The sequence below is a fragment of the Mytilus trossulus genome, chromosome 14 (genome assembly GCF_036588685.1).
Source record: "Mytilus trossulus isolate FHL-02 chromosome 14, PNRI_Mtr1.1.1.hap1, whole genome shotgun sequence".
Lineage (NCBI taxonomy): Eukaryota > Metazoa > Mollusca > Bivalvia > Mytilida > Mytilidae > Mytilus > Mytilus trossulus.
The window spans coordinates 40822109-40848206 of NC_086386.1; the positions used below are offsets into that span (position 1 = coordinate 40822109).

At 31.2% G+C, this 26098-nt stretch overlaps 2 protein-coding genes across 4 annotated transcripts in view; one reads left to right on the forward strand and one right to left on the reverse strand.

Annotated features, from left to right (window-relative positions):
* Positions 1–234: 234 nt before the first annotated feature.
* LOC134695663 (tudor domain-containing protein 3-like) lies at positions 235–15889 on the reverse strand. Its single transcript, XM_063557007.1, has 13 exons — positions 15766–15889; positions 14416–14497; positions 14051–14116; positions 11130–11290; positions 8261–8402; positions 7663–7768; positions 7361–7500; positions 6663–6891; positions 5582–5710; positions 4101–5107; positions 2824–2892; positions 1656–1757; positions 235–463 (listed from the first exon to the last, which is right to left on the reverse strand). Exons 1-13 carry the CDS (start codon positions 15795–15797, stop codon positions 266–268), a joined length of 2463 nt encoding a protein of 820 aa, XP_063413077.1. The 5' UTR covers positions 15798–15889; the 3' UTR covers positions 235–265.
* Positions 15890–15982: 93 nt separating this feature from the next.
* Positions 15983–26098, forward strand: part of LOC134695662 (protein diaphanous homolog 2-like) — a 48678-nt gene continuing 38562 nt past the window's right edge. The window contains exons 1-2 of one of the 3 annotated variants that reach the window (XM_063557001.1): positions 15983–16415; positions 17885–18043. In XM_063557001.1, the coding sequence (XP_063413071.1) occupies positions 16380–16415; positions 17885–18043 (195 nt within the window). In that variant the 5' untranslated portion in view covers positions 15983–16379. Of the gene's footprint in view, positions 16416–16445; positions 16637–17884; positions 18044–26098 lie in introns of those variants that run through there. The other 2 variants (XM_063557003.1, XM_063557000.1) reach the window with 2 other exon arrangements.

Below are 26098 nucleotides of genomic sequence, written 5' to 3' on the forward strand. Positions count from 1 at the left end.
GCTTCCACTCTAACATCTTTTGATTTGTAATATAGATATCTTTAGAGCAAACACATGAAACCATGACACAAATGAAAATCTATGATGACACCTTTATAACTCATCTCTTTTTAAGATGCCTGCTGAGAATCAGTGAAAGATCAACCATTTTTTAGATCATCATTGTTGAAATGCACGTTTTACTGCAATCACTTTGGTAGATTATAAGAGTTGATATAAAAGTAATCTAATTCATTAAATAATGTCAATTTTATTGAGTATGAATTTAATTATATCGTTGTTTTGGTGGTTGATAATATTGCATGGTTGGTTTATCATTATCTGGCTTCTTCCGTCTAAATTCCATGCTTTGTATTTGGCTGGCATTGGTTGGTTGATTAGCTGGTGGGGGTACGTTATAAGCAAACATCCCAGGTGGTGGCATACTGAAGTCTGGTAGTGCCACTGCTTGTACTTTAGGCAGCTGTAAAGTAAAAATTTGGAATTAATTGTTTATTTTACTTTTGAAATTGTAGTATAAAATTGAGAATAAAAAGCGGGAATGTGCCAAAGAGACAACAACCTGACCAAGGAGCAGAAAACAGAACAAAGCCACCAATGAGTGTTTAACATAGCTAGAAAATCCCTGACCTAGAGGCTGGTTTTTCAGGGGCCTAAACAAAAATGTTTATACTAGACTCCTCTGGGTGTATTTAAAAAATAATTCTATCACTATTCATTCATGTCTCAATATTGCATTTGTAACTTCTCATCCTACTTAAAAAATTAAATAGAAAATGACTCCAAAGAACAGACAAGGCCCTGCTTTCATATAACATTATGAAGGACATAATGAGAGAACTGCAAGAGTGACACACCAAAATTCCAAACTGATGTGTGTTTTATACCGCAACTAGTTGTGTTTATTTCCTAAACATAGTAAAACAGCTATATTTTGTGCAATGTCAATTTCATCATGGATCACTTTTTCCAAAATCTCGGGTTCCTTAAAAGTTGAACATCAGTTTGAAATTAGTTTTACAATCTTAATAACTATCAATGTATTAATTTAAGTTGCAGTATAAAAACTCTGAGAAGATGTTACTAAGTTGTAAAACTTGTGTCTGATCCTTTAGTCATTTTGAACAATAAAATATGTTTAAACTAAACTAGTATAAAAACAATATTAGGTCAATGTCGGAAAATATATACTTTTTTGTTTTCAACGCAAAACTGGAGAAGGGATCGGTAGAACCTTGCCCTTCCCAAGTTTTTCAGCCTTATACAAAAAAGTTTATATTTTTCTGACACTGACCTAATATTGTATATTTATGGTAATAAGTATTGTGTATAATTCATAACATTTGGTTGAGGCAAACTAAAGTTTAAAGGACAGAATCTAACTTTGAGACTACCTGCAATTGGACATACAAGAGTAACACTTTATATCCCCATGCTTAGCAAAATATTTTTAAATTTTTGCAATTTTTTCAGATAGAGCAAAAACGCCCCCAAAAATTCCACAAATTTAAATTTGCACATGCAAAGGTATTGATTAAGGTTTCGAATCGGCCGCTATAGAGTATTATCAATTGTCTGAAACTTGGCTTAAAATAATATTTGTTATTGAAAAATCAAATGTTAATGGACCTTTTTCTTTATATATAAATACCTACTGGTTTTATATCTGTTAATTTAACTTCCTCATGATTTCCATATTCCAGAAATAAAACAACAGCAAAATTCTGTATACACTGATGTATCACAGCATGATAATACTGAAATAGAAATAATCTTTATGTTAAATAAAAAATGTTATTTATCTGGTTCTTAATAATATATATATATATATATATAAATATTTCTAATGCAATTTGGATGTAACATTTTTTTTCATTGGCTAAAAGTTGCCGTCATATCCACAGTTGACCAGGCGTAACTATGGAGGGACCCACCATTTTGAATTGATCATTTGTTGATTGAAACTGCAGTAAAAAACAACAACATTGTGGGGCTACAAGGCACTTTTTGTGTGGCAATCACCTATACAATTGGATTTTCCTTGGCTGTAACCACACAATTTGAACTTTTTGACCTGCCCCAACCCATACTATGATAATTTAAGTACCGTCAACCCTACCCTTCATATGCTTTCTGTTATAGCCCTAAAGAAATTTCAAACGTTTGTTGATTGTCAGTAAATACACAGGATCCATTTGCAAACTAACTTTGATGTTAATGATGGATGGATGGTGCTGTTTAACATCCACTGTCATATTACATGTATTAAGGTGGGACCTAACACTATATACAGGGAGATTACTCTGTAAAGTCAGCTTAACCTTTTAATTACGTTGTGTTGTAAAAGGAATATTAAGCTTCTCAACGATCAAAATTGGTGTTTGTCAAATTGCTATATAACCAGTGTAATTTTTCTGACAAAATGGTTGGTTCAAAATTTTTAAAATTTTATGTTTTTGTTTAAAAAAATTATGAAAATTAAACGAGTCAAATTTATTTTAGTTGAAGTGTTAGGTACCACCTGAAATGCATATTCAGGATGAGAACAATATGTGACATGAATATTGACCCTGTTTTGTAATAGACCTACATCCTGAACAAAACTTTTAACATTCTAGTTTAAAAGTTGAGAGTTGGCAAGAAGCTATGCTTAACATGCTTAAAGTAGAAGCCATTTGGCAATATGTTTTGGTATTTATTTTTTGCTATTATTTCTTTGTTCTGCAGTTTTTTTCAAAGGGTTTATTTCTATTGAATTTGGAGTTGTATGATATTGTTTTTATTTTAATGTTTTCAAAATCATGTAAATCTGTTTATATTAACCTGATTATCTTCCCAATATTTGGCTAAGCAGTGTTCTCCTTCTTTCCAGGTCTTAGTCTCACCAGCAGTCTAATAAAGAAGAAAAAAGATAAAATGTGTTTAAAAGTTAACATTTGTAAACAGAAAATATGCCACAATCAAATTAGAATGTCATGAATGTCAATGTATTAGCAAAAAAAGTTTCATTGCATTTTACACAATCATGACAATGTTTTAGAAAAGGGTAGAAATCTAAATAGAATAAAATTCTGTGAAATATTGTGAACATATTTGGTATTTTAATGCTACAACGCATCTGAGATTCTCACAACAATACTATATGATATGGCTCAATTAAAGACTGGACAAACAAATTTTGATGGCTATATACATGGTATATTAAAGTTCAATTTCAAGGCTTGCTAAAAATGTTTGGAAAAATGATAATGTCCACCTTGTCTGCTAATTTGTTTTTTTTGGGCGATTACTAATATAGATTATTGTGGGTTCGGGTAGACATCACCACATATCCACCTATAAAACTGAAAGCTTGAACAAACGAATATATTTTCTTCTTCTCAGGGATGTAATAAGAATACATGTATTTGAATTATTTCATCAGATTTGAAATTTAAATTTTAAAGATATATTTATTCTGCTTGCATTTTCAAAATAAATCATATTAAAGAAATATTGTAAATCATGAGCAAAAACAAAGAGAAAATTTTGTTTCTTTTAATTATTTTTTTAAGTCTTTCTTGTGTGAAACCTTGTAGTTCAAAGGTATATATTACAAAAATGACACAGCTGATAACAAAGCGTCCAATATTATAATGTGATACTATACTGAATTAGTTACAAATCTAGTCAAGTAACTCCTGATTGATTATCATGATTATGGCAATATTCAAGATAATTTTAAAATTCCATGTGATTGAATATTTTTTATAACCACTTGGCTGATGGTTTATAAAAGTGTCCACCAATGGAAGAAATAGAAATCTATCAAACAAAACAGCTTTACACCTGAATGCATTGATTGTGTAGGCAAAGGCATATCTTTGGTAAGCTTGCTTTCTAGCTGAACTGTGAAGTCATCATAATGTAAGGTAAACTACCCACCTTTCAAATTACAGTAGCCAAGTCCTACAGAAAGATGGATTGGTTATCTGTAAGACTACCGGTAGTCTACTTTTAAACCTAATTTACCTGACTTAATAATGACTTCATGGTCCAAGCTAACCAAAGATATCACCTTTGCCTACACACTCAATGCAATCAGCTGTAAGTTAACTTACTGCTTGATACTGTTGTAGTCCATTTTTAATGGGTTCATTTTTCCTTGATTTAAAATCATTTGTTTGCCCTTGATATGACTGGTCACTGTTTTCTGATTTTCCTTTGTAGTTTTGTCCTTGATACGACTGGTCACTGTTTTCTGACTTTCCTTTATAGTTAGTTTGTGATTTGTTATTTTGTCCATCTTTCCTATTACTTGGGGTATAATTACTGTCTCTTTGTTCTGTTCTACCAGAACTATAATCTCCAGGATTTCTTTTTTGAGAGTCTCTGCTATTATAATTATTTACATTTGAACTGCGGTTTTCATTTTGTGAACCTCGGTCGTTGAAATTACGACTTTTATCTGATCGTCCGTCATAATTCTGTTCTCGATCATTTCCTTTTTGATTTGGTCGTCTGTTGTCTTGAAAGTTTCTATCACTAGTATTTGACCCTTGCTCTGACCTTTTGTCGTAATTTTGTGGCCTATCGTTTTTTGTAATTTTATCATTGTTATAATTTTGACGATTATTACTATACTGCCCATCACCTTTACTTTGTTGAAAGTTTCTGTCATTATTTGTCTGTTGTGACCTCTGACCTTTGTTAAATGTATCTGGTTGTTTATTTCGATCGTAACCACTTTGACCTCTGTCAAATTTATCTGGTTGTTTATTACGATCGTTACCACTTTGACCTCTGTCAAATTTATCTGGCTGTTTATTACGATCGTAACCACTTTGACCTCTGTCAAATTTATCAGGTTGTTTATTACGATCGTAACCAGTTCCAGGTCGCTGAGATTTATTATCATAGTTAGAGGATTGTTGTGGATTAAATGCGGGACTAGATTTTGGTCTGCTATCAAAGTTTCGTCTATCGTTTTGTGAATTTTGTGGATCGTAACTAGTTGAATTGTCTTGATATTTTGGTTTATAACCTCTATCACCCTGCCTGCTGCCGTCGTTTGAGTATTGCATAGATTTAGAAGGCACACTATTGCTGGATTTTGAATCTTTGTTCTCTGGGAAATAAATGAGACATGAAATTATTTTGATCAAATTTAAAACATAAAACACAAGTTGAAAAATATTGACTAATAAAATCTTTTCCTCTACTTTTTACATCATGGTTATATGGATTATATTCAGATGTGGTGTGGAAAATTCTCGGATAAGTATATAATTAAGTGTGCAAACTGATTTGTATAGTCTTTATCAAGAATAATCTGTAGAGATATTTTAAATCACATTTCTGGCTCAGAACTGGCCATAACTTGTGTAGGATATATGTTTCAACTGAAATGAAGATACAGCTAAAGACAACCATTAAATTCAAAAACCACCGACCATAGATAGGAAAACTGACAATACTAGTCAATTAAGATTGGAGTTGAGGGCACCCATAGGAGCAAGGTTCGAACTCACAACCTCAGTGTTGTTAAAAGTTATGCCATTGATAATGTGTGTACTGTGTAAATGTCTTTAACTTAGAGTACCTTTATTTTCTTTACTTCCCACAGGTATTTTATTACTTTTAGCTAAGAAATCAAACAGAGTAACAGGAGCTGATGGTTTACTGGACATTTCCTCAGAATCTTCATCTCTCTGTCGTCTGCCACGACCTTCTAGAAAATGAAAGAAATGTATGTAATATAAACCATGGCAATTATAAAACACTGCTTGGTAAATCATACAGTCCTCCGGCAATTACAAATATTCAGAAATTTGACTATGCTTGACAGGAATATAATCTACCAGCTTTAAAGAATCATTAGAATTAATCATTAAAGATGCTCGAAACAAAGTTACTGCAACTCAGTTTGAGAAGACCTAACAACCTTTCGATATCAAAATCTTAAAATATTTTAAAAATGTCATAATTCTTCTTTTGTAGATGGGTGTCCTTTTTTAAGTATTTCTTCTGGGCATGTTGAAAAAATATTTTTTGATTTAAAAATATTTAACCAGGTATTATTGAATATACAACAAAAACTTCTTAATCTTGAAATTTAATGAATAAACTATCAAAAAACTGTTATTATGTGTATTCCAAATTTAAAAAAAAAAAAAAATTTTAAAAACCAAGGGCAGATAATTATACTGTTTCATAAGACAATTTGTGATTTTAATTTTTCAAGAAAATAAGGCATGTGATCCCCTTATCTTATCTTAATGATTTTCTCAAAAGTAATCATTGAATTTTAAAATATATATTGTTTAATGTTTCTTCAATAAGGAAAAATTAAATTTTCACTATATAACTCTTATCAAATAACTGTGATTTCATCAATTTCAGTGTATTCTAAAGAAAAAAACCTGGAACTTGAACCCCAGTTTATATGTTGGAATTTGAAAGTGTGTTGAGATGAGAACTTTTTACAGAAGTTTTAGAAAAAACTGTATTTGAGACACCAAGATACTTTACTAAAAATCCAAAAAATAAATGACTTTCAAAAATTCTGATTTTTTTTTGCATTAAAAATTCGATTGAATATTGTTATGTCCAATTATAATTTTTTTTTTTAAACACATGTAGATTTGTATTTTGATGGACGAGGAAATATTCTTTTTAATTACCTCTCCTTTCTTCCCTGGGTGGTCTCCCCTGGAAATCTCCTTTCCCGCCTCTTGTTGATGGACCTTGTCTATCACCACCATATTGGTTCTGCCTGGCTCCTCCCCTTCCTTGTAGGAGATCATTGACAGCTAGTTGGAAGTTCCCATTGTTTTGCTTTAGAGAATTACTGGCCTGATCAGCAGAAAATCCCATCTCCATAATTCTTGCAATATCTTTATCAGAGCCAACCTACATATAAATTTACATAAATTTTGCCATTATTTTTGGGCCTTTCATAGCTGACACTATGAGGTATAAATTTTGAAGGCAGTACAGTGACCTATGGTTGTTAGTTTCTGTGTCATTTAGTCTCTTGTGGAGAGTTTTCTCATTGGCAATCATACCACATCTTCTTTTTTTAAAAATTGACCAAGACAAGAATCTGTAATACTGTGGATTTATTTGTTTAAATACAATTGCAAAATATATACATTCTGCTTCCTGAGTACATTCATTGGTAATTTTTAATTCTATATAGAAAAAAACCCATTTTCTTTATTAGAAAAGTTTTATGTGTAATTACATTTAATTATAAATTCTATTTTTTGTTCAGCTATGATTGAAGATCAGGTTCATCCAATTTTAAACTAAAGCTATAAATTAGTATTCAATTCCTTTATTTCATTTTAAATTTTAAAGCCTTATAATAAAAGTTCACCTGTTTTTGTCCCCCTCCAAATGTTTTTGTCTTTTCTTCCTTGGCCTGCAGAGCTTCAGCAATGGTAGCCTGTCTCTGTTGTTCAAATTCTCCTTCCTCTTTCTTTTCTTCTTTTTTTGTTGCTAAGGACTTAAAATTATCTAGAATAATAACGAGAAAGTATATCTTTCTACTGGCCAATACTCCTCCACAAAAATTGGACTAATAAGCATTTATCTCTAATTTTTATAGCAATGAGGCCTAAATCTATTTCCATTTACTTAATTTGTCATACATAATTTCAAGCAGTTCATAAAATTTACCTTTCTGAGTTGCAGGTTTGACTTGTTGTATTTTATGCCCAAAAGGAACAAATGGAGGCGGACCTCCTTCTGTCACACCTCTCAGTTTGGATTGTTTAGATAACATCTAAAAATAAAATAAATAGTACAATTACATTACCATTACCAGTAATTGTTCATATTTCTGTATCATAATAACTTTACCTTCATTCAGCCTCAAGAATAAAGAAATGTGAATACTGTGACCAATAAAATGAAATACGTGGAAGTACTTTAAACTTCAAATGATCGCAAAATCAATGCTTTACAAACCTATTTTAAAAATAACAAAAAAGAAGAGTTCAATTCTTTTAATTATACTATTATGCAACAACCATGAAATTAAATGCTGCAGCAGATATTTCATTTGTTTTCCTATGCATTGTTGTGAGGTTGTCACATGAATCTTGTGTTGTCATAATGGTAGACTTAATTTTGAGAATTACAATTTGATATTGAAATGCCCCACAATTGCTTTTATCCAATCAAACCTACAGACCTTAAACCAACATACATGTAACATAATAATAATTATTCATGTTATTAAGTGTGTTTATTTAATTTATTGCTAATAACATACCTTTTTAAGTTCCCAGTTTTCTGCCATTTTCTCTACACGTCCACCAATCAGGTGACAGTTTTTATTGTTCAACAACAGAATTCCATGTTCTACTGCTACTGTTCCCTTTAGTAGTACTTTAGTTCCTGGTGGTACGTTTACTCTGCAAATATATACATTCCAAAAGTTAAAATCAGTGCTTCATTGAAACAAAAATACTGATGCAGGTAGGTTTTTTTTGTTAAAAAAGATAAATTATTTTCCTCTATTTTGTTGATTTATAAAACATATTTTGCCATTTGTTTGGATTGTTGTTTGTTTCAGATTCAAACATTTAATTCAAGTAAAAAATTTGACTAAAAGTGTTAATACCATAATGTCTTCTTTAAATTGGCAGTGAACACTTTTGAGTGTAAAACAACTGCATATTAAGTTCTAATGTCAATTAAACATGTTAAACATTTCATTATTGCATAAAAATAAGGATGATAAAAAACTTTTCTTTAAGGTGGCTCGGGCCTATTCGAAGTTTCTATCAGAAGTGCCGTATTTTTGGTTATTTTATTCTTTAAAGAAAAAAGAATCAAATTGGGCGCAAAAAAATAGGGGGTCACGGGCCATTTAAGCTAATTTTTTTACTTTTAAACAGTTATGTAAAAGGGACCATTTTTCAATGAAATGATAGGGAAAATAGAGGTGTTGACATATTTTTATCAGAATATCAAAAAAACGTTCTATGACAATTGGTCCAAAACTGTAATATGAAAAGCTTGAATATAGCTTCAAAGAATGAGTCAATAAAAAACATAGGTCACCGATAAGGAAAAAAAATTATTTTGCCTTAAAACCCATATTTTTGCGCGAAAATGGTGAAAATGGGTGAAATGTCATTTTGACCCTTTAACAAGTACGGATAATAATGAAAATATTCTGTTAGTCACATAACTACAATGATTAAACATTTCTAATCAATCAAAATATTTAAAAAAATTATATCGAATATACGACAAATACTTTTGTAATTCATGCGTGAAATTATGCGCAGTCAAATAGTCCCGAGCCACCTTAAATCAAAACTTTATTTATACCAGATGCTGACCTTTAATTGATAAAAATGAAAAAAATGAACAATCGAAAATTTTCCAGTTGTTTATGAAAGCTAGTTATTCACATCTTTCTTGACATACAAAAAGTACTAATATTACACTGTTACATTTTTCAGAAATACATACTCATGATACTATAGAATAAACTTGGATAACGAAAAAGTAAAAACACAAAAAAAAACTGAACTCCGAGGAAAATTCATAAAGGAAAGTCCAAAATCAAAAGTCCAAACACATCAAACGAATGGATAACAACTGTCTTATTCCTAACTTGGTACAGGCATCTTTTACAAAAATCTTCTCCTCTGAAACTACTAGCCCAAATTAAACCAAACTTGGCCACAATCATCATTGGAGTATCTAGTTTAATCAAAGCGCTGAAAGCAGTTAACCAAAAACCAAGGCAAATGTAATCATAAAACTGTGGCAATGTTGCTATTTTGTTATTTTGTCCCATACATGAATATATATGGTTTAGGGTTGGGGATCTCAACGGTTTTCAAGTTCTCAAACAGAAAGGGGTAGGTTGACCCTAGGGACTTCCCCTAAATTTCATTGTATTTGTTATATTGTCCTATACATTAATGTATATGGTTTAGGGGTGGGGATCTCATCTGTTTCCAAGTTCTCAAACAGGAGGGGGTATAGTAGCCTTAAGGACGCCACTTATATATCATATGATTTGCTTGCATTCAGGCATTATATAATATAGTTGCATTATTTGTGAAAATAAAGTAAGAAACTTCCATCTACATTAATTGACCCTACAAAATTGAGAAAAAAATATCCCTTGAAAATTGCAGTAATTTCGATATTGTAAAATTTTGTCTTCACCACAGCCGTTTTATTGTGTTTACAATGTCGTTTTTGTCAATCAGATACGATTTTAGTCGAATTTAAACACTATTTGTCGGCGATTTTCTGTATAAAGCTAGCGGTTGAACAAAATAAACATCACTGTCATATGAATTGTAATGATGAAAATTTTTAGATCGTTTATTTGGAGACTGTTAACTTGTGAAAAGGTTTGCAAAGTTATTTCTTATTTTCTTGAAGTGGAAGGTGACTCCGTCGGGCGTAGCTAAAAACCAAATTGAATTTCCGCGTGCAAAAGTGGAAGGTCGCGGACCTCAGACCACCGCTAATTTGAACCCCTGCCTAGAAATTGAAAAGATATAAAAATTTCGTCTTCTAATTTGAAATTACCGCCAACAGCATGAACAGTTGAACTTACTGACGTTGTACTACGTATTGATGACAAACAATATTCCTACGACTATTGCAATTTGGGAAATCTTAACTACTTGTCATTAGAGATTTTGGGCGATTAAATATTTCATACATTTGTTCTTTGACATATTAGCCAAAAGTTCAGGGGATAATAAACTACACAAGGATTTCCTTATGTGCTCTACTTCCTATGTGCAACTTCAAAACTTTTGGGAAAATCAACGATCATTTAAGGTTTTTCTGGTCATAATTTTTTTAATCCAGAATGTAAAGTATGAAAAAACAGTCCAATAAGTTATAAATAACATAGTAACCAGCTAGATGTTAACAATGGCACGTATTTCAGCATTTATTGGGTAGGACACAAATTCAGGGTGCTCGCATAAGGCAGCTTAACTGCCTAAAAATGTGTCTAATCCATTTTGAAAGTTTTGGGTGCTTCATTCAACTTTCACAACTGCAGTGTGCAGCATTGGACCAAAATATGTTTAATAGCAGACAGTTATAGTGTTTAGTAAACAAATATACACTGAGAAATTAATATTCATTTATACCCAAACTTATCCAGTTTTTCTGTTTCCACACCATTACAATTAAGGTGACCATCGGTCAGTGTCAGCTTCAGCAGTCTGGGAGCTCCTTGTGATTCCTCATTATCTTTAGGAGCTGCTACATTTCTAATCTTCTGAATTTGTAACACTCCTGGACCTTCAACCTATAAAAAACAAAATATTTATTATGTTTGTTAGTATTTCAGCATATTGTATGCAGAAATTGTATTTTTTCAAATTCATGAAAATTCATGACAGTAGACAAGGCTACATGTACAAATGAATAACCCTGATGTTGATGAACTTAATCAGCATATCCAAAAGACTCTGTATTTTTTAATGCGTTTTGTACCATTGGGTCTAGATAAACAAAAGAATGGTTTTTGTGCTCATACATATACAACTGGTTTAACCCCAACACATTCTATGCCTGTACCAAGTTAGGCTGTTTTGGATGATGTGCTGTTTGTAACTGGTTTTTTTTTGTGAGGATGCGAGTGGTTGCATAGATGTGGTCAATTTTTTGGTCCAATATACCTGCATTCTGTTTATGTATTATCTAGTAGCAATTGCAACTTGTTTAATAAAGATCACAACAGATTTAATCTGAGCTCAACAATTAATGGTATAATATTTATCACATGTATATAGAGTCAATGCCATATTTTGCAATTAAAAAATGTTTAAGGCCATGTAAAAATAATTTATGGTTTCCCCTAACCCGACCGGGTCATTTTTTAAACGCCGGGTCATTAAATTTTATTGCAAAAAAAAAAAAAAAAAAAAAAAAAATTTTTGAAGAGACAACTGAAAGTGTTGAAAATATGCAAGTTTATATTTCCACTATAGAAACAAAACATTTAGATATAAAATTATGCATGGTAACAAAAGAAAAAAAGCCTGCCTGCCGGGTCTTTAAAATTTTGCCATGTTAAGGGAAACCAACAATTAATTTTCCATGGCCTAAACTAGATAGTGTTACAAAACCAACATAATTGATTTCATTTCATTTATTTGCCACTGTCAAATCCTAAAAAATATATTAGGAATTAACCATGAAAATAAAATTAATTTTTTAATAAGACATGTAAAACAAGTGAAACTGCGAGCTACTGCTCACTGATGATACCCCCGCCGTAAGTGGATAATATTAATAGTGTAAAAATATGCAAGTGTTCCGTAAACAGGAAGTTGTCGAGTGATGAATCTGAAAATTATCACACGGTATAGCTGACTTATATAAATCCTGAAACCAAATTTCAGAAATCCTTGTATTGTAGTTCCTGAGAAAAATGTGACGAAAATTTTCAACTTGGCTATCATGTGTAAAACCATACAAGTGTTCGATAAACAGGAAGTTGTCTAGTGATGAATCTGAAAACGCATCACACGGTATAGCTGACTTATATAAATCCTGAAACCAAATTTCAGAAATCCTTGTATTGTAGTTCCTGAGAAAAATGTGACGAAAATTTTCAACTTGGCTATCATGTGTAAAACCATACAAGTGTTCGGTAAACAGGAAGTTGTCAAGTGATCAATCTGAAATTGCATCACACGGTATAGCTGACTTAGATAAACCCTGAAACCAAATTTCAGAAATCCTTGTATTGTAGTTTATGAGAAAAATGTGACGAAAATTTTCAACTTGGCTATCATGTGTAAAATCATACAAGTGTTCGGTAAACAGGAAGTTGTCAAGTGATCAATCTGAAAACGCATCACATGGTAAAGCTGACTTAGATAAACCCTGAAACCAAATTTTAGAAATCCTTGTATTGTAGTTCCTGAGAAAAATGTGACGAAAATTTTCAACTTGGCTATCATGTGTAAAATCAAACAAGTGTTCGGTAAACAGGAAGTTGTCAAGTGATCAATCTGAAAACGCATCACACAGTATAGCTGACTTAGATAAACCCTGAAACCAAATTTCAGAAATCCTTGTATTGTAGTTCCTGAAAAAAATGTGACGAAAGTTTCATGGGACGGACTGACTGACGGACAGACGGACGGACTGACGGACAGACAGAGGTAAAACAGTATAAACCCCCTTTTTTAAAGCGGGGGTATAAAAATATATACTGACATACCAGGTAGATAAGTATCAGGTTGTCTGCATGTTGATACTGTAAAATATCAGCTGTAAGTCACAATATGAAGCTTTTTGGTGGGTGAGCACAGGGAACAAGATCAAAAAGCCTGAAGTCATATTGAGTAGAGCAGCTGATATTTTACAATATCAATATGCAGATACCTGATAATAGATTTATCGAGCTTTGTGTGTCTTTTGGAAGTGTTTTCTTAACTTCACCAGCAACCAGAAGATGTCTGTTCAAACATTAAACCGTGATATGTACCGATTATCAGGTTATCTGCATGTTGATATCGTAAAATATCAGCTATGAGACATAATATGAAGCTTTTTGTCGAGTGAGCATAGCGAACGAGATCAAAAAGACTTCATATAATGTCAAGCAGCTGATATTTTACAATATCAATATGCAGAAAACATGGAAAACCTGATAATCGATTTATCATAATCAGGCTATATTTTTCATAAGTGTTTTCTTTTGTTGTACACCAGCCCACAAAAGATTACTTGATAAGTTCGGGACAAAGTTATTAACGTCGGTTCAAACATTATGACGACGCTGATATGTCCGGGTCAAAGTTATTAAGGCCGGGTCAACGTCTTTGACGTCACAAAGACATGATACGGAATAATATTAAGAGCTGAACAGAGTGATATAGACAGTGGGACGACCGATAAGCAATTTTATTAAGAGCTGTACAGAGTGATATAGACAGTGGGACGATTGATAATCTCATTTATAAGTAAAATAAATATGATAATTTTCATTTATATGTGAAAAAAAATATGAATATATTTTAAGATGTATTAAATAGACTTCCATAATACTTACATATTCACAGCTGACTTTACTAACATCATCTGGTAACCATTTCCTTCCTATTTCTTTGAAATCAGTCTAGAAAGAGAAAACAACTCCAGTAACAAGGAGCAAATAATGTATGTAATTAACAGTCACATTAATAAGGAATTTTCTTTTTCAAATCTTACAGATTTTAAATTAAATTTTCTGTATCCTTTTAAAAAAGCAGTATATCATTGCAATTAATAAACCTAATTGTTTTAAATAGAATTCAATGCCCACTTCTGGCAATGGAGATTGTCTGTTTGATCCAAGCATGACTGGCATGACTATTGGCATTTGCTTCTTCTCCTCATTAAACACAAATCCAATTAAAATCTTTTTTAAGTACTTACATCTTTGGCAACATCGATAATCTTGTCATCTTTTCTGGCATTTTCACCAACACACTGTTCAATACCCTCTGTACTTAAATGCCTAAAAATAGAATTATGAAAATATTTAACTATGTATTCAATTAACTTATTAATTGTTATTGATAATAATCTTGTTTTTCAGCTGTTTAATATGTACAGTGCAGTTTGGTGTATTTGTGCGCATGGTGCACCTTTCACATCTGGTTTCACTTTGGATAATTCCTAGTTGCATAAACCCCATTATCAGTTAATATTGTGTGAACAAATTTATGACTTTTTTATTGGTTTTGTGTTTTATAATTTTGTGATAAGAGTTTTGGTAAGTGTATTGCTTTAAAACGCTTTATTCTTTTTGTCTTTGTTTCAAATTAAAATGAAATTTTTTTATGCTGTCAAGATAAATCTTAAATAACATGAATAATGGTTATCATGGTTATTGCTATCAATACATTTTTTCTTTGTTTCAAAATAAAATACATTTTTTTTTTGGGGGGGGGGGGGGGGGGTATATACATATTTATATATAAAAAACATCTATTAATCCAACTGGAATTTAAATAAAATTTGGGTAAGAATGGACCTAGGGGGCAAACTTATAGGGTGCTTAAGTGTATTAAATGTGTGCAAACAGACCTGTCACCTGATACCCTTTGCTGTCATCACTTAAAAAGAAATTTATTGAAATTTATTATCGACCATCATTCATGTCTGAATTTCATTACTTAAAAATGAAAAATTACTATTTCATTGACTTGTTTGAACGAAAAAAACTGATGATGAGGACAGGGACTTTTGTGAATTGATATCGAATTTGACAATCAGGCAACACAAGGTGTCACAGATGAGAGTGACGTCTTCAGCTCAGTTGTTTGCAGTTGCTATCCTGAACCCTGCGGTTTTGTAATACTCAATGCAACGATGGTGCATAAACATCTGCAGGATTAGAGAATATGTGCATGCCTGTCTCGAATACATCCAATGGCTGAGACGGGAGCCAAGCAAAGATTTAGTAAAAGAAGCATAATGCATGTTGGGTGTCATATGGATTCTGGTCATTCTCTTGACCATATATTGATTATATAAAATTGTGACACAAAATTTCGCAAATTGTCTGAAGAAGTCTGAAGTCTTATCTCTGTCAGTATCAGACATAAACATTCCAAAACAACCGTCAGACTGAATTTTAAAACTAAAGTAAATTGTTTTAATGAAATGAAATTTTGTGTTAACTAATAATGCACAAGTTTAACATGTTAAGCCTAATCTTAAGACTTTGCAACTATTGTGTTTATGTGAGAGACAGTGTATTATAATTGGGTTTCTTCTAACCATCCTTTGGCATCCAATGTGGCACCTGCCATTTTCCAACCTCCTTGATTTTAAAACAGCAATTTTGATTGGTCAATTTGGAAATATTGGAATATCCCTTTTTTTTTTACTTCTTTTTTCTGCACTTCATTCTTACAATATTTATTTGCGAATAACTTCAAATACGTCTGAGAAGGATACAATAAAGAAATTGAAAATGGACTTAGATGAAATAAGAAATTTTATGCAGAATCTAAAAATAGTAAACAGTGCCGAAGTGAAGATGCAAGCGTCATTCCCATTGGACAAAATTTTGGGAGTATGATATGGCGGATAGTGAATCACAAAAAAGTGTGTCAAAACACAATGAATGGAAGTTCTTTTATATTCAAGTGTTAAATACTGCAGCAACTATTGACAGCAAGATTTTGTTATAAACGGTTAAATTACCTTCATTTTCAAATAATCCCTTCAAGTTTTAATCTTTGAAAATTAATGAAACTTCACCAACAACAGATTCGTTCAAATCAGTCCAGCTCTAAGATTCAAATGGACTCAATGTCTTATATGACTTAATGTCGTATGTTTACATGCGGTTTTGTATATCGGAGGAAGTGTATACTTGAAATTAAACCATGGACAAAAAAGATATATCCAAACGGAACAGTATTGTAAGTATATAGCACATGTACACTACTATTTACTGTGTTGTTTCCCCTCTGACATTCAGGAAGTTAGCTCTTTGACAAGACAAATACACATTTATGTTCCTTTAACATCATTGGGGTACACAGTATCACAATTTTTATTATATTGTTGACAGTAATATTGATTAAAAATGAGTGATCAGGTTGTTCCCAAGAAGGACCAACAGAAGAGAAAATCATTCAAGGTAAAGGATTTTTAAAGTATAAATAGGTAACAAATTACAGTAAAGTTACAAAATGTACCTGCAGGAAGAAGAAATCAGAAACTACAGGTAGGCATGCAAAAAAAACACTTATATATGCGAACAACTTAAATACAATTGTAGACATAATTATCATTCAAATGATATACATGATGATTAGGGTACAGCTTTCAGTGTATACAGTAGCCAGTGTAACATAAATTTACATGTAGCTGCAGAACCGTAGCTCTTAGGTCAGATCTTAATGATGTTTTTTGACAATTTGTGACTAAATGTCAGAAACTAATGCCAGGACCTCTCACCTAAGCGCTACGATTCTACAGCCATGGTAACATTGATAGACCATTCTAAAATTACTGACTTTAATTTTGAATTCAATTACCCGACGTATATAATTTTTCAACCGTTAACAAACTTAGTGGTACACATAAGACATTCTAATACATGTTTAAAATTATGAGAAAGAATCTTTGAATAGCAAAAAATGATCCACAAGACAAGATCTACAAAACATGACAAATAAATCAATATTGCCATAACTGTTGGTAAATCTTCATACACATGATACATGTAGGAGTTATTACCCTTACATATGTATTCAATAATTTTAATCATTTAGGCCAAACAAATAAATAATACAAATGTAAGCCATGTGTTTTCTTTCTTTTAAAAAATAATAGGGTATATGTAGTACATACATGTAGTAAGTTACTGAACATACATGTACATCTGTTAGGCATGGTACAATGTAGGTAATCATATTATTTTTTTCAAACTTTATTTAGCTGGTTACTACTACATGTAGTATGGCTATACTTTATACTAGAGCATCAGTCTGACTTCAACAGTGCTTGTTCTGAAATGGCATAAAAAGTGTTAGCACTAAAAATTAGGGTAGGAAGGGGTTAGCGGAAACACATGACATGTATTATTTTTTTGGCCTTAGCTTTGAACATATTGAATTCTGGCTTATAATCACAATAATTGATGGATGTAATGTACAAAAATGTAGATCTACAGAAAGTTTTACACCAAGACCAGATTTTCCATGTTAATGAATTATCTGAAGTTGTCTGCCAACTCCGTAATGTCTTTGTGAAACAGCGGGAAACAACTACTATATCAAAGACTATTACAAATGTAGGTGTTAAAAAATATCAACAGATTAATCTAGATCCAGTAAATGCATTAAGTTAAATTACTTGAAATGTATTATTATTTTGTTTACAGTTTAATAAAATTAAGGGAGGAGGAAAAGACAAAAAGGCACCAAACAAGTTACCAACACCCAGTGAGTCCGATGACACTAACGGTAATGCTTATGGATTCCGTCCAGACACTAGCCAATTGTCGGACAAGGAGGTCTTGGAAAAATTTGAGAGAATGCTGGTAAGTATACTTTTTTATAAATGTTGGCATGTGTCCTCAATATGTTCATGATGTTAATAAACATTGATAAACTGGGTAAGGGTTGATGAACCAACACCTACAAGGGTTAAATTTTCTTTAAAAAATTAGTGGTATAATATATATGTACATTTTTAAATCAGTCTTCACTGCTTACTTATAAAGCCAACTGAGAAGTATACTATGCACATGTATAAGATTTTAAACGACTAAAGGGGAAATTATGGAACATCACAATCAAGAAAATGAAAATGAAAAATTTGAAAGGAAATTTTTTCTGGTTTGTTTGTAAATGTAATTTAGTATATATATCATATGGATATTACCATGTATAGGAAATTTTTATTTTGTGTTATAAAAATTACATCGTTCACTATCATGACTATTTTTGTTTATCAGATGATTAAACAATACATATTACAGGTTTCCCAACCAATCCTTATTCTGAACCTTAATAAACGTTTTTAATGGCAAAAATAAGGATTTCTTTAAAAAAAATGTTCACTAATAAAAGGCAATATAATATATACATGCATTCATGATATATATTTTCAAGTTGTATATGTAACCACAAATTATTTCATCAAAATACCTGATTGCATTGATGAATATTCATAAGAAGGAAATCCTATTTTATATCAGGGGTGGATCCAGTCACTTAAAAAAGCTGTGCTTTCTAACCCAGGACAAAAGGGGTGTGTGTGTGTGGGTTCAAACTACAATGTACATGTCCCTATTCAAATGCATTGACCCCCCGGCCCCCCTAAAAAGGGGGGTTCCAACACCCAGACCCCTCTCCCCTGAATCCGCCACTGCTTATCTAAATACAATGAATATGCGTGTATTGTTAAAATGAAATGTGTAGATCATGTAAAAGTGGTGTTTTATTGTGGTTTTTTTTATGAAGTTTACCTTAAATCTGCAATAAGAGGGTAACAGTTTTTGCAACCAAAATTTACACAAATCCCTTATTTATATACTTTATCTACAAAACAAACATAGATATTATAAACAAAAAAATAATGACTTTAATAAAAAAAAATAGGTGTTCCAATTTGTGTATCTATGTTATAATTGAAAAGGAAACTGTGTGATAACAACAGCAGATTTAGTTTCACCTCTGAAGGTTTATCAAAGGACTTAAACATGTTCATGATATTAAAATTATGAATTATATTGAATTGTTGGAAAACATCATTTGAATAAGATTTCTTTGCAGTGTACATGTCATGCATGTACCATGTAAAGGGTAAATCAATCTAAACTGTCACATGACAACAAACTGACCTTTTTTAAAAGGATCAAAACTTAATCAAGATTTCCAAAGAGTTTTTCACACTCCAAAAAAAGTCGTGATAAATTTCAGCTATTGAATATGTATTTCTTGCAGACTTTGTTATAGCACTTAATAAGGAATTAGAATTATTTACTTAGCTTATGAAAAGTAAAAGAACAAAAACTGTGAAGCAGATTCTCTGGGTATAGGATTTTCTCGCTACATGGAAAACCCGTTCTTTAGGCCTAAATTGATATATTGTTTGTTTCCCCAATCCCGACCCTGCCAAGCCAGGTGTGGGTAGGTAGGTAGGGAAATAATTTTATTGTTCTAAAAAGCTTGAACAATATTGTACAATCCCGCAAGCCAGGAAATTGGAAATGAATAAAATATAATTTCACTTAGTTTTGACAATAAAATTTTATGAGTAGCTCTGTTTTTGCAGGGTCGGTCGGGATTGGGGAAACAAACAATTTTTTATTTTAGGCCTTATTGTTCACAATTTTGGATTTAGAACATTTAGAACAGATAAGTTGACAAATAATATAATTAAAATTTAAAATGACTCAAATGATTATTCACAGCAACACACCACCGTTGACATGGTTGACCTACATGTATATGTACAGTGTACAAGTACATGCCTCTAACCAGATCTATATACATTTTGTTGTGAAAATAAATATTCTAAACATGTTCAGTATAGGTATACCACTTGACCTTAGATAACAACAATATTTCAGGTATTTAATAATGCTGGGCAGTAGTGTTTACCGTTATCAAATGTGATATGATATCTGTTTGTTTAGATGGTACTAAGCCCTCAAATAAACATTACACTAAGTAATAGGTATTGGTCAGATGGCTAAACAGAGAACAGATGTAGAAGTGTTGATACTGTTTGTTTCTTTAGTAGTCTTTACAGCAAATATAAGTAAAAACATCAAAAACAAAATCAGAAATTTCATCTAGTATAAATATCCCTCGTTTATTAATTAGAGGTTAGGAAAATACATTACATGTGGATATATAAATAATGATATTTTTTTTTATTGATAAACCTTTGGTCAATTTTGGTATTTTTAATGTTTTTTGTGGTCTTAAACTGATTGAATCACTTCAATAATGATGTTCTGTGTAATGACTTGATAACTCTTAAACTAATCAATTTCAATGTCAAAGTTTGATTTGTTGTTTTTCATGACAAAATTGAGCTCATATTAAAATTTTCACTATGCTGTGTAGGAGTTTTGGTCCTTGATTTCTATGTTGTTGAAATCACTAAATGTCAGGATGACCCAGTGTGTGGAAATGTAAAAGTCTGGTGTTGCAGTCAATTATATAAGTACATGTAACATGGCTGCTATAAATTTTTCGTTTGATAAAGATTTTAAGATGAACAATTTCATTTGACATGCCCAAGTGACCTTGACCTTATTTAAATGTTAAAGTTAATGTTTTGTGTCTTTCTTTCCTAATTCTGTCAGTATCCCAGTTTTTATATGTAAAAGATCCTCATCCTTAGGTCTATTGACTCATTAAAATGTGGTCAGGGTCATTTAACCTTGACCTCATTTTAATTGTCATTGAATGAGCTTTATTCTATTGCCATTTATAAGGTTATAATGTCTCAAGCAATAAACTGTCTTGTTGATTGTTGTTTCATTTGCAATCACACCACATCTCCTTATTTTTCGATTGTTTGTCACATTTGTATTTGTAAATATTTATTCCTCATAAATATTCAACAGTAATTCAGACAATCATGACAATAGCAAATTTTATTGTTCAGTATGACAAAGATTTTAAAATGTTAATTTAAAGCAGCCCATGTTTGACAACTGTAAAACATGAAAGGGATATTGCACTACTGCACTAATGAACATGACATAGTTATTTTTGGTTAAATTCTTCAGGAAACATTATGTTGCTGTGCACATTTTGATACAAAATCAGAAGTGATTTGTGTTTTTTTTTGTCACTGATTGTTATTTGGTTGCTTTAATACATGTATGTGACTTTTACCATATATTTTTTCATAACTTTTCCTTTTATTGACAATGATGTTTACATGTAAGATTAAAGTTTTGAAATACATAATGTGAAGTAACAACAGATTTTTCATGTCTAATATAAAACAAATTGACATTTAACACCTTCTGTTTGCATTGTTACACAAGAAAATGAGGAAAATATCTTTGTACATGTAAACTAATGCCAAGGTCTTTTCAAGGACCATTAAAGTCAAATTTAAATAAATTATTTTTAGTTTATATATATATGACAATACAAACAATATAAAATATTACGCAATGGGGAAAACTACTGCAGATCAGATAAGATATTGAAAAGATCAAAATATTGTTTATAAACCAAATGTCCAGTATATTGATCACAGATCAGACCTATTGTCATTATTAACATGTTAAAAGACTTGACCTGTTATTGGCAATCTGTTCACATCATCATGGTAGCTAAACACATGCTAAAAGGTCTTAATACATGAAATTTACATATACAGTACACCAGATAACATCTTCTGTAGTAGTATAAAGCAGAGTAAGAAATGACAAATCGTGATTGTCCATTTAATTTCATTTCAAATTTAAATTAAATAAATGATTTGAAGAATGTTGTTACCTCACTTGTAGTTACGATTTGTTGCTTATCACATGTTATCAAGCGTTTTTGTTCAAAATTTATTGTTATCGAAAATGCATACAAGTATATATTGTGTATGTAGTCATCTATATATATAGAGTTTTTTGGTTTGTGAGTTTTGATATATAAATGTTAGTGCAAAAAGAAGGAATTAAATGAATTTCTCTTCTTCAAATTGCAAACTGTGAAATACAGACATCAAGAAATACAAGAAACCATGTACATATAATTAACAAAAGGTTATTCTTACATACAGGCAGTTTCTGTAATGAATTATCTGGCTGGTTCTTCCATCTGTTCATTTATTTGCAAATTAAAAACAGAAAACTTGGGAACTTGAATGTATGTTATGTAAATGTTTTAAAGCTTAAGCCCCCCCCCCCCCCCCTTAAAATATCACATTGAATAGTATCATTAAGATTCACAAAAAACTTATTTTGCATTCTTATCATTTCAAATTTGATACATGTATACAGAGTCAAAATTTAATTAAAATTTTAGATATCAGTGAAAAATAAAATCCAGGTTATTGTATCATCTGCTTTACTGAATTTACCCATCTGCTTTACTGAATTTACCGTGGCTAAAACTTCACAAGATTATATAAGTTTTTATTCTGATACATGTATATTGTCAGTTTCAGCAATATTGTATTTTTATTGATCAAATTTAGCTCTGTGTTAATTTTCACTTGTTAAATGGATTTCACACTTTCAGTATATGTTAATGACATCAGATGTAATAAACGACCTCTGACATCATAAATAACGTAAAAGATTAGAACTATATAGACTGTATGTAGATGGCAGGTCTTGGCAGATCTTTGGAAGGCGTTTACTTCATTCATAACATTTCTACACTTGACTGAATGACATTTATACATGTAGTTTGACAAACTTGGCTTATGTTGAAGACTGCATATTGACCTCATTATGTCTACTCTTGTTTTTATTGTGGAATCATTAATGTTAATTGTGCAATATATATTTTCATATATAGGATCTGATGTTCAGTATTTGTTGTTTGTCATGTTTGTTGAAACGGTTCATAAGTGTTTTTTGCGTTTTTTGTTTTTTATACATATGTATAGATTAGATCATTGATTCCTGTTTGAATGGTTTTACACGTTGTCATTTTTGAGGCCCTTTATAGTTAGTGTCATTTTTTGGCCTTTTATAGCTTGTGTTGAGTGCCAAGGCTCCATGTTCAATTGTTGAAGGCTGTACTTTGACATATAATGGTTTACTTTTACAAATTGCCATTTAGATGGAGAGTTGTCTCATTGGTTATCATACCACACCTTCTTAAACATGTATCTATCTTAGTATATTATACTGTCACATGACTGTCATGTGGGTTCAATTGGTAAAGAAAATGACATTTTCAAAATTTCAAAACAACTGTTTTGCTAATGAGACCTTTTAGAAACAATCCTTTGGTGATGAAATGAAAATGTGAAGTATATAATAAAATTGTAGAACTTGTATTATCCATTCCCATGTGAACGAATCGACACTTAAAAAACATGAAAAGTAGAAATTTATGTATAGTCGCCAAAAAAAAAATCATAAAAATAAGGAAATCATTAGAAATTAATGCAAACTTTTTTAAGTTCATGTACAATTAATTGTACTTTTTGTAACAACTGTGTTACAAGGTAAATTGTTATACTTTAAATCGGTCAATAAAAGTACTATTTCCTTTTATATTTCAATATCTCGACAATGTAAAACAATATTATAAAAGAGAAATACTTGTTAGGATTTTATTTATGTTTGGGGACAAATTAAAGAAGTAGAGACTTATCACATGTGTTTAGAGTGATGATTATATTTTACCCAGATGAGTTTCATTACAACACATATCTTTTTTGTAATGTGACATTTAATGTTTTGCTAGAATTGCCTGAAAGATTTCAAAGCAATTAACAAAGAAATCAGCATTACGTAATTATAATGTCTATTCCACAGAGACCTCGTACAATCCTTTCCAATTGCTGTTGTCTTGTGAAAGTAATTACTTGCATATGTCATTGTATGTTAAGATATTAAATGCTGAGGATGTCTTGTAGACAAGTTTCTCTCCTCTTATCCAAGCAGAAAATGGCCTTATCTTTTTATAATGACCATTGACCACATTTTCTAGTTGTGCAATTTCTCAAATGACAGAATGTAGAATAACAAGTAAGATGTTCCACAGAAAAAAGATATATTGATTAAAAATACTTCAAAAAGGGGTTTGTAAAGAAATTGATTATCATTTCTCCACTGCTTTAACTTAAAAACAGAGTTGACTGTCACACATTATTAAGTGAGAGGTCTAGCTAGCTTTAAAAAACTAGGTTTAATTAACTATTTTCTATAATATATACCAAGTCAGGAATACAGCAGTTGTTTTCCATTCCTGATATGTTTGCGCTTTTGATATTACCTTTTGTTTTACTTTCAATTATGAATTTTCCTTGAAGTGTGGAATTTAAAAAAAATAAATTACTCCTTTCTGTCATAATTGAGGATTTTATTAAATAGTAAAATTCTGATTAACTTTTGGCTGAGAATTTTTCAAACATGTTGATTTTACATAAGTGACTTGCCAAGATGAGCCTTTTAGCACTAGTGACTATTAAGACATTAATCCTCAAGGGGCTGTAGTGTTTTAATGGGACTGTGTGGGTTTTATAAACCTGAGATTTATGGAAAATTGTTGAATGCTAGATAGTTAGGTAACATTTTGTAGGAACTGAATTCGTTAGAAAAAGTAGGACATGTAGGATGTGATTTACTATATCTGTAATCATGGTAATATACTAGATTTATGATTTATACATTTTAAGGAAGCTATACGTTTATTTTTTGTCAGATGTACGCTTGAAGTAGCAGGTATTGTACTGATAATTGAAAAGAAAGCAATATAAAAAAAAAAGTGATGAGGAAGAAATAAATGCCATGCACAATAGAACTCCACCCTTTGTGTATGTTGTAAATAATGGCGCTGATGATAATAGCAGTTTCCTTACGTAAATATTATTGGCAGATGTTAGAGCACAAAATGATTGATCTCCCAGTTAGAGGCTATTTGAAGTTTAGAGGCTATGTTAATTTCCTGTAACAATTGTTGACAGTTTGGTATAATCTCCTGTGGAGTATCTAATTTATAAGTTTAAATGAATCAGAAAGAAGTCAACAATTGCAGATACTTGATTTTATTTGCAGATATTGCATCAGAATTAGCTATCTCCACTGCACTGATATTTAACAAAGTTACTCATCAGTTTATTTAGGATTTGAAGGAAGTTTTAAAAATTACATTCAAAAGAAATTTAAGATATATTAAAATTCAATATTATGAAAGAAAGGGAAGTAGGAATTTGGATTAGGGCCATGGGATACTCTAGTCTTTATTGTATGATAGTAAACCTTCAGTGTACTCCTTTGTATGATTTAATCTGGTATTTTTTTTCAAATTTCTTCATCATATTATTGTACTCAGAAAGTCACTATGCTATTTAAGTGAAAGTTTTCATAATATCACAAGGAACATGTTTTGGTCTCTAGCTTTAGATTTTCTCTTTATATATATTGGTTTGCTATCTGATTGACATAAAATTGAGAATGGAAATGTCAGAGACTAACAACCCGACTAAATAGCAGACAACAGCCGTAGGCCACCAAAATGTATATTACTATATACACATACATAGTGTCTCCATTCATACAATTAATGAAATGGGGACCTATACTTTTACACTTCATTGACTTTGATCATGTGGATAAATTTTGAACATGTTGACATCAGTATACAGTATGCCATTTATATGGGGATCGGAACTTTACAGGCTCTGATCAAATTAGATCATTTTGACCTACATTATATGCTTTTGTAGGTCATTGTATGCAGTGTAAGTCTCAGGAGCCTTAATGACTTTTAAATTCTCTAGGCATGCAGTGGCCCATTATTAGATTCATTTTCAAGAAGTCACCGTGACCTACAATCCTATGACTTGGTGTAAGACTGCCTTGTGACAGTAAAACTATGTCCTTGAAAAGTTGTCTCTCTGATCTGTTAAATGCCTCATTAATTTCTATAAAGTTTAACATCTA

What these genes read in the sequence shown, in the direction of transcription:
- LOC134695663 (XM_063557007.1), bottom strand. Translation starts at nt 15,797, where the DNA reads ATGGCAGGTGCCACATTGGATGCCAAAGGATG. An exon ending in GACTACAACAGTATCAAGCA is followed by an intron (nt 2,893 to 4,100) that starts GTAAGTTAACTT and finishes CTTCTTTATTAG; the next exon opens with ACTGCTGGTGAGACTAAGAC. An exon ending in AATATTGGGAAGATAATCAG is followed by an intron (nt 1,758 to 2,823) that starts GTTAATATAAAC and finishes TTTCTATTTCAG; the next exon opens with TATTATCATGCTGTGATACA.